Raw genomic sequence first — 18120 nt, forward strand, 5'->3', positions numbered from 1 at the left:
GTTCCTTCCTCTACTTTCTGTAGGCGGAAGTTATCCACCACACAAGTCAGGAATTTCCTGGAGGGGCCATGTTTTGCAGAATTTGTCTCCCAACAAATATCGGGGAAATTGAAGTCCCCCATTACTACTACATCATGCTTCCTTAAAACATTGGCTATTTGCTTTTCAAAAGTTTCATCCTTGTCTTCTCCTTGATTGGGTGGCCGGTAGTAGACTCCGACCACCAGGTTCCTTTTATTCTTTGCTCCATTTATTTCAACCCAGATGCTCTCGATGGGGCTACCAAGCTCCTCCTCCTGTCTTTCTGTGCAGAGATATGTATTTTTCACATACAGTGCAACCCCACCTCCCTTTCTGTTCCTCCTGTTCTTTCTGAACAAGTTATATCCTTCAATTGCTGTATTCCAGTCATGAGAGTCATCCCACCAAGTCTCAGTTATACCTATCAGGTCATAATTTCCCTCTTGTATTAAGAGTTCAAGTTCGTTCTGTTTGTTTCCCATACTCTGGGCATTAGTATATAGACATCGAAGACCATGTGCTTCATAGTCTGGCTTTCTTCCTACATGTGTCTGAAGACTATTATTGGGCGCTATCAGAGCTGTTCTCTCCATTGCAGTGCATGCGCCTATGTCCATCGTTACCCCCAACATTACATCTCCCTTCCCTGTAGGATTCAGTTTAAAGCCCTCCTGATGAAGTTCTTCATGCTGTGGCCAAACACATTCTTCCCATCCTTTGTGAGGTGCAACCCATCCCTAGCCAACAGCCCATCTTCCAGGAAGTATAGCCCGTGGTCCCAGAATCCAAATCTCTCTCGTCGGCACCACTTTCGTAGCCAGTCATTCACCCGGAGTATTTTTCGTTCCCTTTCTATCCCTCTTCTAATTACTGGAAGGATGGATGAGAAAACTTTCTGGGCCCCAAAGTTCTTGAGTTTCCTTCCCAAAGCTTCAAAGTCTGACGTGATCTCTTCGTAGCTCCGCTTGGCGGTATCATTTGTTCCCACATGGATGAGAAGAAAGGGATACCTGTCAGTGGGCTTTATGAGTGCAGGCAACCTTTCAGTCATGTCTCTAATCTGTCCTCCCGGGAGACAACATACCTGGCGAGTCCATGGGTCTTCACGACATACTTGGGTCTCGATCCCACGCAGCAAGGAGTCTCCCACTACTACCACTCTTCTCTTCTTCTTCTTGTAGGCCTGGGTTTCATCGCCTCTGTTTGACTGACCTTTGGCCTCTTGCTCACTCTCATGCAGGTTCCCCTGTGATTCTTCCTCTGCAGGCTGTCCTCCAGTCTCATCCGCAAGTACATGGAATCGGTTCCACAGCTCCACTGCTTCCAATGGTGCAGAGTGGCATCTAGTTCTTCCTCTCCTAACTGTCACCCTTTTCCAAGGAGTATCCTCTATTCCATTTTTCTTCACCTCAGCATTTCCCACTGCCTCATCTTGCTGTTGCTCTTCAAGCTTCTGGTCTGCCCTTTGCTGCTGTAGTTCCCCCATTCTGTCCAAGAACTCTTCGTGTTCTCTTATTCCCCGGAGGGTCGACAGTCGCCGCTCCAGTCCACTTACTTTTTCCTCCAGCAGCATGATCAACTTGCACTTGTTGCAGGTGTAGGCCATGTTGTTCTCAGGCAAGAAAACAAACATTGCACACACCTTGCAGGTCACCACCACTGGAGAGTCTTGTCCTTCCATAGCCTCTTTTCCCTTTTTGTGTCTAGCTTTGTGATTGTTCTAGACCAGCCTGTGCCTGCTCCTCTACTCAGTAGAGGTTAAAAGCAGAGTCCCACTGGTGTGAAAGTGTGTGTTACAAGACAAATAAATGGAAAAAAGTTAGTTAAAATAAAAAATAAAAATAATTTAAAAAATTATTAGGGGCCTCCCCCTTGACCTCCCCTGCCGAACTCCCCTGGCCAACTCCTATTTGCTCCCCCTGTTCGCTCGCTCTGTTCGCTCGCTCTGTTCGCTCGCTCTCTGGGAGCTTGCCTGCTTCTGTAGTCCCTGGACCGGCTGGAGCAGCTTGCTCTGCTCTGCTCTGCTCAGCTGGGAGGCGGGAAACCATTAAGGCGCTTTGGCCTGCTTTAAGGCGCTTTGGCCTGCTTTCTGTGTGCATGTACTAGGGGGTGTTACTTCTGAGTAAACCCATTGGATGTAAGGCTTTCCTTTCCTGGGCGTAAGTGCCATTGAAATCTACATGGCTTGCTTCTGAGTAGGCACGTATAGGAGTGCATTGTAAGTCTACTTAGAGTAGCAGTCTTAAGCTCTCCCATCCTCTTCAATGCATTTACTTGGAACTTCCCTCTCCCATTGACTTCTCTGACAGCTTCTTCTCCCTTTAGCTCACCAGTCTGATGGGCTTTTTTCCTCTCGGGTGATGGGGAAGTCTCCCTTCTCAGCCACGCAGGAGAAAGGCTTGACAGTTTGGATTTCAATGTGTATTAAAAGTGCTTTTGACTGGGGAGCCAGTCAGCCACTATCTCTCCTTTTAGCCCACCTGACAGGGTCGTTGGGAAGCCAGAATAAGGGGGAAGAGCAACAACAGGGCCGGGGGGGGGGGTAACAAGCCAAGTCTAATGAAGAAGTTGTCCCTGTGAATTGGTTGCCTGGGGGGATGGGCTCTAGGGATGTGGATGCTGCAGACACGAGTTTGCTTAAAGGGAAAAACAAAAGGGCTCAGAAGGCAAGGAGGAGACTAGCCAGAGCGGGAAACTGGAGTGGAGCAGAAGGGGGCGAGGGAAGGAGGAATTGGCAAGAGGAGGAGGCGGGAACACAGATGAGGTAATCAGACCCAACCCAGACTCCATCCAGACTCCTCCCAGCCATCAAGAAGAGACTTCGATTAGAGCTCAATGGAAATGGCACAGAGCCCCAGGCTACAGCGATGAGAAGCCGGGACTTTAAGGGCTGTGGAAACAGGAAGAGGGGAAGATGCGGTTGGGGAAACATCACAACACAGTTGCAAACAAAGTAGGGATGTACGAAATTCTGCTACGGATCTCGGGGAGGCCGAATGCCAGCGCATTCGGCCCCCCAGAATCGGTGGCGGAATGGCCTGCCCCCCCCCCGCCCCCCCGGGACGAGACTTACCTTGGGCGGATCTTCCTGGCGGCAGCGGCTCCGGTGGCGGTTCGGGGCAGCAGCTGCGGCGGCCGGTCTTCCGACCAGCTGCCACCGCCGCCATTTCCAGTTTAAAAAAAAAAAAATGTGATAGGATGCGTAAAGATTTATGTAGCATATCACGGCTAGGTTTTAAAACAAAACCCGTGATAGGCTACATAAATCTTTACGTAGCCTATCACGGCTGACTTGAAAAAAAACAACAAACGCGCGTACGCAAATGGCGGCGGCCATGGCCGCCGCCATTTGCATTCCTTATTTTGGCACATCTTAGTCTACATAAACATTTACGTAGACTAAGACGGTGAAAATAAGGGGAATGCAAATAGCATAGCGTCTACGCTATTTGCATTCCCCTTATTTTCGCCGTCTTAGCATACATAAATGTTTACGTAGACTAAGACGTGCCAAAATAAGGAACACAAATGGCGGCAGCCGTGGCCGCCGCTATTTGCATACGTGCGGTTTTTTTGTTTTTGTTTTTAAGTCAGCTGTGATAGGCTACGTAAACATTTACGTAGCCTATCACGGCTGACTGCAGGGACACAAACGGCAGCGGCTACGGCCGCCGCCATTTGCGTCTCTGCTAGCCAGCGGCCGGATGTCCAGGGATTCTGCGGAGCACAGCCGGCCGGCCAGGATTCCGGGGGGGGGGGACGGAGCGCCTCCCCTCCCCGGCCAGGATTCCAGGGGGAGGGATGGAACGCCTCCCCCCCAACCATAAACATAATCCGCGAAAGGTAAGTACTTTTCGTACATCCCTAAAACAAAGCGAAGCCGAGAGTGTGGAAACATGCCCCAGGAGGCAAGCAAAGTGTGTCGCTGAAGATTTGCTGGCAGAGCAGAAGCCCCCTGGTGAATCCAGCGAGCCGTGCCATGAACTGCTCTCCAACCCCAGTGAAAAGTCCCTTCCACCCCGAAGATGGGGAGAGGTCAGAGGAATGAGGTGAAGTCATTCTCTGAAACACTCTGAAGTACAATTAGTGGGATGTGCACAGCAACTCTTCCCAACATCCTGTCATGGGGTGAGGTACTGCCTGGTGTCACAGTGAAATGTAGAGATGTCACCAGCTGTCTTTTTCCTGGGCTCAGAAATATCAGTGGCAGGATTTCATAATGTCTCCAATATGAAGTGAGCATTATGATCCACAGATCCTTCTCTGGCTCAGGCTGAAATCAGATCATCTGTGGGGGCGGGGGGGAGCTGAGCTACTTCCTGATTGAGGAAACAGCTTGGCATATTCTGAAACAATCTGTTTTGAGCAGGGTGGTGGAGACGGTCCATCACTTTCATACGAACATAAGAAGATCCCTGCTGGATCACAGCAAGGGTCCATCTAGTCCAGCATTCTGCTCACACAGTGGCTAGCCAGCTGTCGACCAGGAAACCACAAGCAGGACACGAGTGCAACAACACCCTCCCACCCATGTTCCCCAGCAACTGGTGTACATAGGCATCCTGCCTCAGATTACTGGAGGTAGCCTACAGACATCAGGGCTAGCAGCCATTGATAGACTTCTCCAAGAATTTGTCTAACCCCCTTTTAAAGCCATCCAAGTGGTGGCCATCACTTCATCTTGAGGTACTACATCCTGTGGTGGTAAATCCCATAGTTTAACTATGTGCTGTGTGAAGAAGTACTTCTTTTCATCTGTCCTGAATCTCCCACCAATCAGCTTCATGGGATGAGCCAGTTGGGTTCTAGTATTAGGAGAGAGGGAGAAAAATGTCTCCCTATCTGTCTTCTCCACACCATGCATCATTTTGTAGACCTCTATCATGTCTCCCCTGACCCTCCTTTTTTCCAAGCTAAACAATCCCAGCTGTTGTAACCTTCCCTCATAGGGAAGTTCCGCCAGAGTCTTGGTCATTTTAGTTCCCATTTTCTGCATTTCCCCCACCATGTTTTAGGTGTGGTGACCAGAACTATACACAGTATTCTAAGTGTGGTCGCACCATATGTTTGCATAAAGACAGTATGATATTGGCAGTTTTAGTCTCGGTCCCTTTCTTAACGATGCCTAACAGAGTTTCCATTTTTTACAGCGGCTGCCCGCTGGGTCGACATCTTCATTGAGCTGTCCACCGCAACCCCAAGATCTCTTTGGTTGGTCACTGCTAGCTCTGATTCCATCAAGTTATATTTGAAGTTGGGATTTTGTGCCCCAACATGCATCACTTTACAGTTGCTTAAATTGAACCTCATTTGCCATGTTGATGCCCACTCTTCCAGTTTGGAGAGATCCTTTTGGAGCTCCTCACAACCCCTTTTTGTTTTGCTGCCCTAAATAATTTGGTGTCGGAACAAAACTAGAGCCAGTAGCGGAGTTATGGCCATGAACTTTCTACTTCCTGGACATTTGAATGAGACAAATGCAGATCTTCTTGGATCCAAGTTCCCCAATCTCCTCCCTGATCATGTTCAGAGCATTGGACAGATACACCCTCACCTACTAATGCATCTCTTCTGCCACTACTATGGAGTCTCCGCTGCTTCCTGTTCACCATTTTGTTTCCCACATTAAGAGGCAACATAGAATCATAGAATAGTAGGGTTGGAAGGGGCCTATAAAACCACTGAGTCCAACCCCCTGCTCAATGCAGGAATCTAAGTTAAAGCATCCCTGACAGATGGCTGTCCAGCTTCATCTTGAATGCCTCCAGTGTGGGAGAGCCCACCACCCCCCTAGGTAATTGGTTCCATTGTCATATTGCTCTAACAGTCAGGAAGTCTTTCCTGATGTTCAGCTGGAATCTGGCTTCTTGTCGCTTGAGCCCATTATTCCATGTCCTGCACTTTGGGATGGTCGAGAAGAGATCCTGGCCTTCCTATCTGCGACAACCTTTCAAGTGCTTGAAGAGCGCTCTCCTATCTCCCCTCAGTCTTCTCTTCCCAAGGCTAAACATGCCCAGTTCTTTCCATCTCTCCTCACAGGGCTTTGTTTCCAGTCCCCTGATCATCCTTGTTGCCCTCCTCTGAACCCTCTCCAGCTTGTCTGCATCCTTCTTAAAATGTGGTGCCCAGAACTGGACACAGTACTCCAGATGAGTCCTCTACCAGTGCTGAGTAGAGGGGAACTTGTACTTCCCGGGATTTGGAAGCTATACTTCTATTAATGCATCCCAAAATGGCATCATGGAATGGTGGCTATGGATCAGCCTTCCTGGAAATGATGGGAGTTGTAGTCCAAAACATCTGGAGGGACCCAGATTGGAAAGGCTGCTATAGATGGTGTAGGGGAAAGGAATGTGTTTGGTTTTGGGAATACTTCACATTACCCATCCATGTAGTGTGCACACTCATGCGCAGATGCACACACACACACAGCAGACACACAGGCTTAAAAACAACAAGGCTAGGTAACCCTTCTCTCCCTCATCCAGCTGTGTCACCCAGAGGGGGCACAAAGCTGCTGCAAAAGAGGCCTTTTGTTCTCTCCTTTGCCTGGCACAATTTTCCGCCCCCTGACAGTTCCCTACTGAGCCATGTCAGTTTTATCATAATGAATTGCCCTGAGCATTACACAGCCGTTTCCACAATTAGCACTCATTTCTGAGACACCATAAGCCTCCCTGACCTGGAACACAATGTGATGTACTGAGTTATCCCATACTAGTGAGGTATGGGGGGCAGGGGATGTGGTGGGGAGAGAGGGCCGAAAGCATCAGAAATACAGCCCTTCTACAGGGCTGTGAAGGCAAACTGGACAGGGTGATCGATGTGCTTCTGGAATGGACACTATCAGTGAAGATCTATGCCCCGGGAGACCTTCTTGCTAAGCTACAGTATGATGTCAGTTTTGCTTTCTTTGCAGTTTTTTGTTTCATTGTTGTATTCATCTCAAGTTCTTCCTGTACTGTTTATGAAGACCTATTTTGGTAAGATCTTATAAAAAATGAACCGAACAAAATCCTCACCATCCAAATTCAGTAGGTACAGTTCTTCTCATCATGGAGAGGATTGTGTTGTACCTGCCTGTCATGCAACTGTTCAAAGTGAGGAGCCTGTTGTCAGAAAAAAAAAAAAAGAGAGAGAGAGGTGGTAACCCTAATTCAGCACCACAAACTTCGGTAAATACACAAGGATTCAAAGTCATACTTTAAAGCACGTAACACCCCAAGCTGGGGATGTACACACTGGGTAAAATCCGTTCCATGGGTGTTTCACGAAATGTCAGGCACCTTTCACTCCATCGTCCCGCCCACTGACGGAATTGGATTTTTTCAAATTTGCGCAAATTTATATCTGAAAGTGCACAATTGCGCACATGCGAAAATGCACAAATTCCCCCAAATGTGCATTTTCACACTTTAGCCTATGGGGGACTGTGCATTTTTGGCCGTGTTTCTTTTTCTTTTGCATATTATTCTGTGTGCAAATTTGCAAATTTGTGCAAATGCAGATTTGCACAAATTTGGGAACTAAAAAAGCCCTGACTTGATCTGATGTGTGGACGGCGGAACAAAAGTTCCTGAGGGTCTGCGAAACACAGACGGAACAGCTTTTACACAATCTGTACATCCCTAGTGACAACACAGGTCAGGAGTAAGGCAGAAAAGTCCCAGTATGTTTAAATGAAAGGTGTGAGTTTGTGGGAGTATCTGGGGATTCTGAACTATTGTTCTGGAGTTCCCTCTGGATATTTTGGAACTGTGGGCTGTGCCCCATTAGCCCAAGGTAACACACTGCCCCTCTGTATAGCTCTATGATTATGGAACCTATACAGATCTATGAGTATAAGAGTGCCAAGGGCCTATGAAGACTTCAATCTAGCCTGAGGGATAGCCCTCACTGGATTATTTATTTATTTATTTCCAGGGGGGAGTGCAAACTGTCAGGGATCCTGTCATTATCGACAGTGACTTTGTGATGTTTCTTCCAAACCACCAGGATCCCTAGCAGAGTGGTGGGAGGAAGAGTTAATTTTATACACTGTATCTCACTGGCACCGGTGGACGGGGTGGCTCATTTGTATGTCAATAACCATCTGATGTGAGGGCAACATGGGTGGGGTGGGGGTGGGGAGACAACACCTGGTGTTCTTTGACTAATGAGGAGCAGAGGATCAATGCTAAGTCCCTAGAAGTATCTCAAGGGTTTCCTTCAAACATCTTCTCTCCTGCAGGGTGTGCTCAGTATCCAGAGAGTCACTGCTTTAGACACTGGCTTCTTTCTCTTACAGCCCCTTCCGCTGTGTCCATCATGCACCAGGTGAGCCGGACAGTGGACAGCATCACCCTCTCATGGTCACAGCCTGATCAGCCCAATGGAGTTATCCTGGACTATGAGCTGCAGTACTATGAGAAGGTACCAAGGGCCGAGGTGGGGTTGGGCATTCTTCACTTTTCCTAAAGGCACCATGAACCCGAAGGGTGGGTCAGTTGGCTTAGCTTGCCTCTCCTGAGCAGTCCTTTCTGCAGCAAAAGAGAGACACTGGTCCCCCTCGTTTTGTGTCAAGAGGTAGGGAATGTGTTCCCCCTGGTCTTCCAGGGTATGAGAGACTTCCATTACTAGGGCCTGCGATGTTCTGTGGCTTGGCTTTATCTCTCCCGCCTACATGAGCAGCCACCATAAAATGCAGACTCCATGGGCAATACTCTAGCCACAGAACAGCCACAACAGAGTGGGCAGTCCCCACTGATCAGAGCAAAGAGAGTAACATAATTGTCCCTTTGGTCTTTGTCCATTTTTTTTTTGTCTTTGGTCTTTGTCCATTTGTCTTTATCCATTGTTCTTTACATAATTGTCCATTTGGTCTTGGTCTTTGTCCATTTTTTTGGTCTTTGGACTTTGTCCATTTGGTCTTTGGTCTTTGTCCATCAGTCCCCACTGATCAGAACAAAGAGAGTCACATAATTGGGCTTGTCCATTTTTTTTGGTCTTTGTCCATTTTTGGGGTCTTTGGTCTTTGTCCATTTGGCCTTTCGTTGTTGTCCATCAGTCCCCACCAGTCAGAGCAAAGAGAGTCATATAACTGGGCTTGTCCATTTGGTCTTTAACCAAATTGGCACATGGCTTCCTTGCTGCCAATATGGCAGCTCCACTTTTGCTCAAGAGAATTGCAACATGTGAATAATAGCACAAGCATAGCCCTTCTCAGACATCCTGGAAGTGCATCTCTGGAGGGGCTGTGGGACTGGGTGCACCATCCCCTCCACTCGTGATCTTCCAGCTCCAGACAGGAAAGTCTAAAGAGGGAGCTTCAAGTGTGTTCACTGAGCATGGTTGCAGTCCTCTTCATTCTTGAGAGCCCTGCACGATCACAAAAGCGATTGGGTATATTCAGTGACATTGAAAGGATGGCCAGAGTTATAGAATTTCATACCTTTAAATGCAAGGTGGGCAATTTCTTCTTCTTCTTCTTCTTCTCCTCCTCCTCCTCCTCCTCCTCCTCCTCCTCCTCCTCCCAGGGGCATTCTGTCCTAGGAACACAGCATGGCCCAGAGCAGCCAAGCTGCTGGTTGAAGTGGGAACAAGGCTTATGGAGGTGGTGAAGGGATGTGTGTGTAGCTTTGTTTTGAAAAAAAGAAGAAAAACCCTGGGCCAATTCGCATTTAAAGGGAAAATGAAAAATCCTTGAGTTTGCCCACCCCAAAAAGATTAACGCAGTCTTTGGGGGGCATCCTCTCAACCTATGAATTTTGGCTGGGGTGGATATTTCAGGCCATCACTAAAGCTAAGTGGGCCTAACTAGGCATAGGTAGGAATAGATATTCCACTCTGCCCCCCACTCCACCCCACAACCTAACTCAGGTTGCGCCAGAGTGAAAGAGACAGAACCATCCCCAAGGGATGTCACAAAACTGGATTTTGAATTGTGACCAGATCTGTGCATTTGAGTTTATTTGAAGTGAGCTTCACAATTCCTCTAGAGCAGTGGAACCTATGGCCCTCGAGAGGCCATTGGATTACAGCTCCCATAATCCATGACCATTGCCCATGCTAGATGGGGCTGATGGATGTTGTAGCCAAGAACATCTGGAGGGCCACTGTTTCCCCACTGCTGTACTTTACTGCTCAGGCTGTGAGAAGCTCTGAATTGTCTCCCAATAGGAAAATATATATATATATTGAAAATGGAAAACTGGCAGTGAATTTACGTGTTAAATTTTATGGGAAAGCATTGATTTAATCCTGGAGAACCACTTCTTTAGTTGTGAGAGCTGCTGTTTAAGAGAAACAGTAGGTGAATCCGATCCTGCTCTTCCTCTCTGGACCAAGCTCCTCATGACATGCAGTTGTGCGTTGATAGGAACGTCAGAGGAATCCATCCTTTAGTCAGCTCAGCCCCCTGGGCCCTGGCTCGCTTTCCCACTGCATAAAGTCAGGCCAGCTCACAGATTTCCTTTTTTTAAAAATCATGTAAAGCAATTTGTGCAAATCATGCCCGCAGTTGGTGCAAATCACCCACAGTGTGGCTGTAATTTGTGCAAATTGCATCTGTCATTTGCACAAATTGCTCCCCCCCCCATGAAAAAGCTCTCTGATTTCGGAGACGACCCCCCGGCTCAGCTTGCAAATGTAAGCCAAGTCAGGGGAGCCATGGGAATCCAAAAAGGGATGGATTTCCGGGCGATAGACATCCCTATGTCGATCCCCCGCACCCAACCAAAGTTTTGTGTTTTTTTATTTTCCATTGTGTTTCACAAAATGCAGCAGGAGAGCACTCACTTAGTAGCAGAAGACTATCACGAGCAGCTTCGTAACCCCTTCCCATTAAAATTGGGTTGGAGAACCTTCTTTCTGTCAAGGGCAAGCAGGTCAGAGTCTGCATGTTGGCAGTGGATAGGGCCAAATCTAGTGGTGGACAGGGTAGAGCCCAAAGTGTGTGGGTATCCTCTGCTTTCATTCTACCATCTCTTTTTCCCTCCCTTCCTCATCCTTCCTGCCCATCAGGCTGCCAAGAAAAGGACAGATGGCTCTTACCAGAGGTCTGAACTGATCTCACGCAGAGGGCTTTTGAAAGTAGGCCAAGGTTCCCCACCCCTGCACTAAAGTCAGTGCTGAGCTGAAATACCACCCCCCCACACACACACACACACATACACACACACCCCTTCACTATTTCGTTGGGAGGCTACGTACTGGGGGAGGGCATTTCTACCGGCATTGGGGAGGCTCATACAAGGCTGAATTCGGCACCAAACTTACAGATCAGACACATCATCTGCTGGTGTGTTCCATTTTTGTTTGTTTGTTTACCCACAAGACTTCAGAATGAGAGCAGAAATAATGGTGCATACTCTAATCTGGCTTCATCATGGCACCATGTGATGGTACCTGAAGCCAATTCGAAGTAAGAGCTATGCTTCTTGTCCTCACACTAGGCCCTGTGTAGTATTATCATTATCATTATCAATATTAAGTGGTGTTCCCAGTAATTGGGGATGTGATCAGCCCTGCCCCTCAGCTCCCTGAAACATGCAGCAAAAACAGCAAGCAGGGGAGAGGCACCACTTTCAAATCCTAAAATGAAATTTTAGCTAAAATTACTCCCTCCACACAACACACACACACCTGCTTTCCCCTCATGGCAATAATTAATAGGAGAAGTGCTGGAGGGGAAAGGGTCTGTAACACACACATACTCTCTATTTCATGCCCATCTTCTCGTCCATATTTAGGAATGGGCAAATCTGTCTATTTCTAGTTCATGTCACTTTCAGATACGTTCACCCCTCAGTCCATTCTGTCTGGTTTCCATAAATCTGCTTTTTTAAAAAATCACATTTGACTTCGTATTTTGATATGTATGTTCAATGTATATTCTCTCAAAATACGCATTTCTAAACTTATTTTCTCGAAAAAAATGCCCATTTTAAAATGTATTTGTGTGAGTGTGCGCGTGCATGTTTTAACTTGAGAACTGTGTTATAACATTGGGGAAATTTGAAACCCAGTCAATAATTAAGTTCTGATCTGCACATTAATCCAGGAGGTACAAATTGGGAGAGTTTGTTTCAAAATTGGGAAAGACTGAGCATCCATATTGAAATTGCAGCCTCCGCTACCACATTTTTTTCGTGGGGTGGGACAAAGCACGATTGAGTGTCATGTGCAATTTGGCCCTCAGTGTGCATTGGGATGATCATCTGAGTTCTATGCCAAACTCAGTGTCTGAGAAATTTCACAACATCCCCTAGTCAGAAATGGCTACATGTCAGGATCTTCTGTCTTCAGCAGCATCTCCTGTGCAGGTTATAGTTCAGGATTCCCTCAGTGGGTCAGTCCAGGCTATATTTTTGCCATAGTGGTTGATAGCCCCAAATTACTATATTTTAGGTTCCTATATATAAGGATGTCGGAGAAATCCACAACGGAATCAAATGAATTTGGATTTTCATGAATCTGACCTGTGGATTCCACAGCGCACTGTTTTTTCCCCTGTTGAGTAGATTCCATGGACTTGTGGACTGGTTTTCTATCATTCTCAAATTGTGCAAAAATTTTGTCATAGGAAAACATGTCCTCTTTTTGTTTTTTGCTTTTAAAAAAAAAAATGACAAAAAATGTGAATGTCCCCCATAGGATAAAGTGTGAAAATTTGCATTTTGGGGGAATTTGTGCATCTTTGCACATGTGAAATTGTGCAAATATGCATTTGTGCAAATTCGGAAACAAAAAACATCCAGTTCCTGCTGTGGGCATACAATGGAATGAAAGGCACCTGACAATCCATGAATCAGAGGGAACAGATTTTACACAATCCATACATTCCTACTTGTATGTGGGACTTGTCTTCTTTTCTGGTCCAGGTTACCCAAATGCATATAAACCTTCATATTTTAGATTAAAACGCATATTTTAGGGGGGACTGCATACAAAAATGCAGATGTTAGGGTTCCATCTCTCCAAAAATATGGGTTTGGTGGGGGAGGAAACGATTAAAAATAATGTGAAGTTTTGTGTGATTTTTTTAAAAAACTAATTGCAGAATGGGATGGAACGGACTTATGAAGGCATGGGAAACTGATATGGAGCGGAACCCCCTAATACTGGTATAACAAAATAGTTCAGCCAATAGCAAAAAAAAAAAAAGTTCATACGCATCATCTCCCGAGAGTTGAGGAAGCTTCATCTCTGCTCCAAGATTTTCACAACTAGGGAGCAGGTTCTTGAGCCAGTTTGATTCAGGTGCAGAGAGAAATGCTGAAGGTGGGAGTGGGGGTTCTCTCTCTCTTGCGTCCCCCAGATGTGAGAAACAGAGTAGACTAGAAATTATGGGGGATGGGGATATATCAGGGGAAAAACTAATTAAAACTCCATGATTAAATGAAGCCGCATGTGTGTGTGTCCCCAACAAGCATCAATGGACTCCTCAACTGACAGTGGAGAAGGCTTATCCTCTGTTCCCTTCAGATGACCCATTTTCAGTTCCCTACAGGACAGCAGGAGCTGGGGGAGGGCCCCTCGTTTGAGCGGATAAATCGGTCCTGACCTATATTGCATCAACTGGAGCCTGTTTCTACCCTGCTCTGCCCTCCCTCTGTGGCAAATTGAGAAGAAGGAGGGCACTGCCAGGGGAGGCTGTCTGTCTGCTGTCCTGGGTAATGTCCCATTTCAGCAAATGACTGTGAGCCGTATTTGGTGTTGTTGAGCGAGAACAGATGGGTTGTCCTTTTGCGCTCGCTCAGTGCTGCCCATGGTTTTATGGAGGTCCTGAGAACTGCCAAGCTGGATCACACCAAGGTCCCTCTAGACAAGGGATGGGCAGCTTGCACAGCCCCGAGGGTCACATGGGGTGTTGGGTGAGTTGCTTGTGTACATACATGGGGGGATGCACACGCATGCGCAGGCATGCACACGCACATATATTAGAGCTGTGCACAAATGGCCTCTCAAAATTCTCCAGCCTGTTTGTGGGCAGAGAAACTGGACAGACAATGTCACCAAATTTCTCCTAGAGGAGGAGAAACTCTCCAGCAGTTTCTCATAGGTAGGGCTCACTATTGGCAAGGGTTGTAGCACAGCTTCTTTCTTTTTTCCTGAGGGTTTTTGCTTTATTGCACTGCGTCTGCAGGTGACAGCGTCCACTGTGTTGAGGCTTCCGATTTTCTGAGGCAGGATTTTGAATTTCTTTTGGTTTTTGAGCTAACCTAATCACTGTGAGATGGCCGAGGGTGCCGTGTGTGTTTTCTCTCTTTGTTACACATCTTTCCACGGCTCTGCAGCCTCCCAGGCCACCTGCACATCCTGAACTGAAAAAGGCCCCTGGGAGGAATTGCCTCATGATGCCTTCCTCATGATGGCTTGAGCTGAAGTGTGGGAAGCCGAGGAGGCTACAGGCTGCCACAGAGATGACTGTGCAACGACAGACAGGACACTCACGCACCCTCTCGGCCACCTCGTAAGTAATTTCTCTGAAAATTCTTCTCCTTTGAATTTCTTTTCAAAAGCCGTTTCTTTTCTATCAAATTGAATGAGAATGTTAAAAAAAAAAAAGATGTGGGAGAAATGTTCGGCACAGCACTACTGTATACACACATACAAAAGCCTCCTGCGGATTGCTCGCCCACACCTCTCCCTCGAGAATAAGGAGAACACCTTTCAGAGTTTTCTCAAATATTCTCCACCATTTGTTTGCAGCAGATGCTGCCCCCCCCCACTGCCAATTTCCCAGAAACACATTAACTCTGGGGTATTTGGGAGGATGCATTATGGTGTCTATGCTGCCAGCAGAGTTGCTGCTTCTGCCTCTTCCAACAAAAAAAAGAAAACCCTTCGGAAAAGGAAAGGAGCTGTGCTCCTGCCACTCTGACGATAAGCCCTCTGAGAAAGGGTTAGAGAATTTCTCCTCCCCCTGGAGAAATTCAGGGACGCTGAATTCCATCACCCAGGCTTTCTCCGCCCGCAAATAGGGTGGAGAATTCCGAGAGGCCCTTTCCTCCAAGCTGGAAGGTAGCGGCCGTTCCCTGTGACTTGTCCCCAGGATTTGGTGTTTAGAGGGTTGTTTCTTCTCACTGCCTATTACATTTCTATCCCAGCCTTCCCCCAAAATGCTCAGAAGGGCAAACCTGTTTCATGTTGTCCCTCCGAAGAGCTGGAGGAAGAATGCGCGGGTCTCCCTTTCCGCACTCACTTCATCCTCACACCAACCTTGTGAGGGAGCCGAGGCGGAGAGGGACTGACTGCACATCAGACCACTGGTCTATCTAAATCAGCCTTGTCGGCACCGAGGGTGGGCAACTTGTGTCCCAAGGGCCGCATCCAGCCCTTGGCCTGATCTTAAAAGCCATCTGCAGGTCCTCAGTTCAGACCTCTGGCAAGAGCGATCTGCCAAGGTTCAAAGCTGGAAACTTCTGCATGCAAAGCCTGGCCTCTACCACACTGCCTCTCTGCAGTCCAGTTCCCTTTCGCTCGGTATTTTCTACACTGACTGGCACTGGCTCTCCAGGGTTGCAGACGGGGTCTTTCTTGACCCCTCCTGCATAAGCTTTGCACAGCCAGGAAATTATTTCCTTCTCATCAGGTCTCCCTCCCTCTCTGAACAGTCACAGAGCTCCTGTCCTTCCTCTCTGTTCCATCGTCATTCTCTTCTTTTACTACCCCCACCCCTGCCATTTTTCCCCCTTTCCTTTAAGCCCGTCTTGTCAATGCTCCGTGGAGCCTGACCGGCCCAGGCTGATGTCTTTGCTTTGGAGATGGGCCTAGTTCTGCTTGTCTTAATTGTCAGATTTGAAAGGTCTCCGTTTGGTTCAAATGGCTCTGCAGGCCTCACATTCTCCCAGGGCCGCCTCCTGTCTCCGTGATTTCCTTTCCTGGCTCAGGGCTACAAAGGCAGCATTGAGGTGAAAGCTGTTGCTCCTGTTTTTCTCCAGGACCACACACTCCGTGCCTCTGGACCAGGCTGACACCTGTCTTGCCCGCCCCACCACCACACAATCTCCTTTACTGAAAATGTGGTGGAAAATATAAAAGATGGCAATGATAAGAACAGCAGCCTTAGCATGAAATAATCAAAACGAGTGCTGTGCCAAAACGTTATCCCACATTTTTTCCGACCCTTCTCATTCAATTTGATAGAAAAGAAATTGCTTTCGAAAAGGAATTCATAGGAGAAAAAAATACAGAGAAATTCTCATGGGTTGGGTCTGGGGTTCTTGGGCTTACCTTACTTATGAGGTGGCTGGGAAGTGTGCATGAGTGTCCTGTCTGTCATTGTACAGTAATCTCTGCGGCAGCCTGTAGCCTCCTTGGTTTCCCGGACTTCAGTTAAAGCCATCATGAGGAAGACATCATGAGATAATTCCTCCCATCGGGTTTTTAAGGTTCAGAAAGTGCAGGTAGTCTGGGAAGCTGCAGAGCATTGGAAAAACGTGTAATAGAGATTAAAAAACAAACAAACCACAGCACCTTTGGCCACCTTGCAGTGATTAGGTAAGCTCAAAAACCTCAGAAAATGGGAAGCCTCAACACAGTTGATGCTGTTGCTACCTACAGATAGGGATGTCAGAGAATTCCGCCATGGACTGAAATGGGATCGAATTCCCTTCAGTCTGTGCCACGGAATCCTCTGTGGAACGGCACCACGAGGTCCTGCGGAGCCAGCCGTCATGCGGCTTTTTTTTGGTCATCCGCACAGAGTCGCGAAATTTTCGTAAAGAAAAATGCAAGGTAGTATATTCTTATAATAAATACGTAAGTTTAAAAAAAAATGAATTGTGCTCACCGCCTTGTTTGTGGGTCTACTTTTTCTATTGAAATCCTCCCTCTCTGTTTACTTTCAGCCAAAACACTTCCTCCTCCTCTGGGCTTCCCAAAACAAGGCTGCCCCAGGTGTGCCTGAGCGATGCACTCTTTGCTTAAAGCAACGCCGTTTGAAAGAAAGAAAGAAAGAAAGAAAGAAAGAACCTTTTAAAATGACTATGCCTGTCTGGATCCCTGCACGAGCATTATTCCCCCTGCTAGGCTTTCTATTTCCACATCCAGCCTTGTTGGTGACATGGTGAGGCTCAAATGGAGAGGAGAACCAACCCTGTGCATGTCTACTCAGAAGTAAGTCTCACTGAGTAAGACCTAACCATCATACTTCTGTTATGAAACTCTTGAAGAAAAAGAGACAGTATAATGGAAAGTTCCTTCTGAAGCAGTAACATTTCACTTGTACAAATGCAGCATGAAGGGAAAGATCAGCAACCTTCTCTTTGTTTGAATAAAAAGCACACTCTGCACATGCTCAGGGAATGGACAAAGTGAAGAATAAACATACCAGGGAATATGAAGAACTATATTCTTCGTGTGTGTGTGTGTGTGTGTGTGTGAAGTTTCATAACAGAAGTGTGGGGTAGTGGTTAGAGTCCAGCCCAAAGTCACCCAGTGAGATAACTAACAGGAGGTTTGCTAATGAGCTGGATGTGGAAATACAAAGCTGAGCTGGGGGCAAGTGGGGTGCTGACATGTGTAGGAGTAAGTCGCATTGAACTCAATAAGACTTACTTCTGAGTAGACATGCACAGAGTTGGTTCTCTCCATTTTAGCCTCACAATGTCACCAACAAGGCTGGATGTGGAAACAGAATGCCTAGCAGGGAGAATAATATTCGTGCAGGGCTCCAAACCGGCATGGTCATTTTAAAAGGTTCTTTCTTTCTTTCTTTCTTTCTTTCTTTCTTTCTTTCTTTCTTTCTTTCAACAGCGTTGCTTTAAGCAAAGAGTGCATAACTCAGGCACACCTGGGACAGCCTTGTTTTGGGAAGCCCCAAGGAGGAGGAAGTGTTTTGGCTGAAAGTAATTACTGCACATCTCAGGGCAGGGGAAAAAATACGTAACTATCTATGAAAAATAGCCTTTCATACAGACGTTATGCAGAATTACAGCTGTCGGTATGGATTTATCTTCATAATTCTTGGAGCAGAAAAGAAAGAATTCCGGGGGCTTGCAAACGATGGTACGGAGCACTGGCTGCAAACTGCGGAAGTCAAGCGGCACGGAAGGTACACAATTCGTACATCCCTACTAGGGATGTCAGAGAATTCCGCCACGGATCTCGGGGAGG

General features: G+C 47.1%; 1 protein-coding gene across 1 annotated transcript in view; it reads left to right on the forward strand.

The window, feature by feature from the left end:
• Window positions 1-18120, forward strand: part of EPHB2 (EPH receptor B2) — a 134319-nt gene that overhangs the window by 83581 nt on the left and 32618 nt on the right. The window contains exon 5 of the mRNA XM_084821719.1: window positions 8309-8433. Coding sequence (XP_084677845.1) covers window positions 8309-8433 — 125 coding nt within the window. The remainder of the gene's footprint in view (window positions 1-8308; window positions 8434-18120) is intronic.

This window comes from Heloderma suspectum, chromosome 15, assembly GCF_057233095.1.
Source record: "Heloderma suspectum isolate Gila_16-S chromosome 15, 16-S_ref, whole genome shotgun sequence".
NCBI classification, from domain to species: Eukaryota; Metazoa; Chordata; class Lepidosauria; order Squamata; family Helodermatidae; genus Heloderma; species Heloderma suspectum.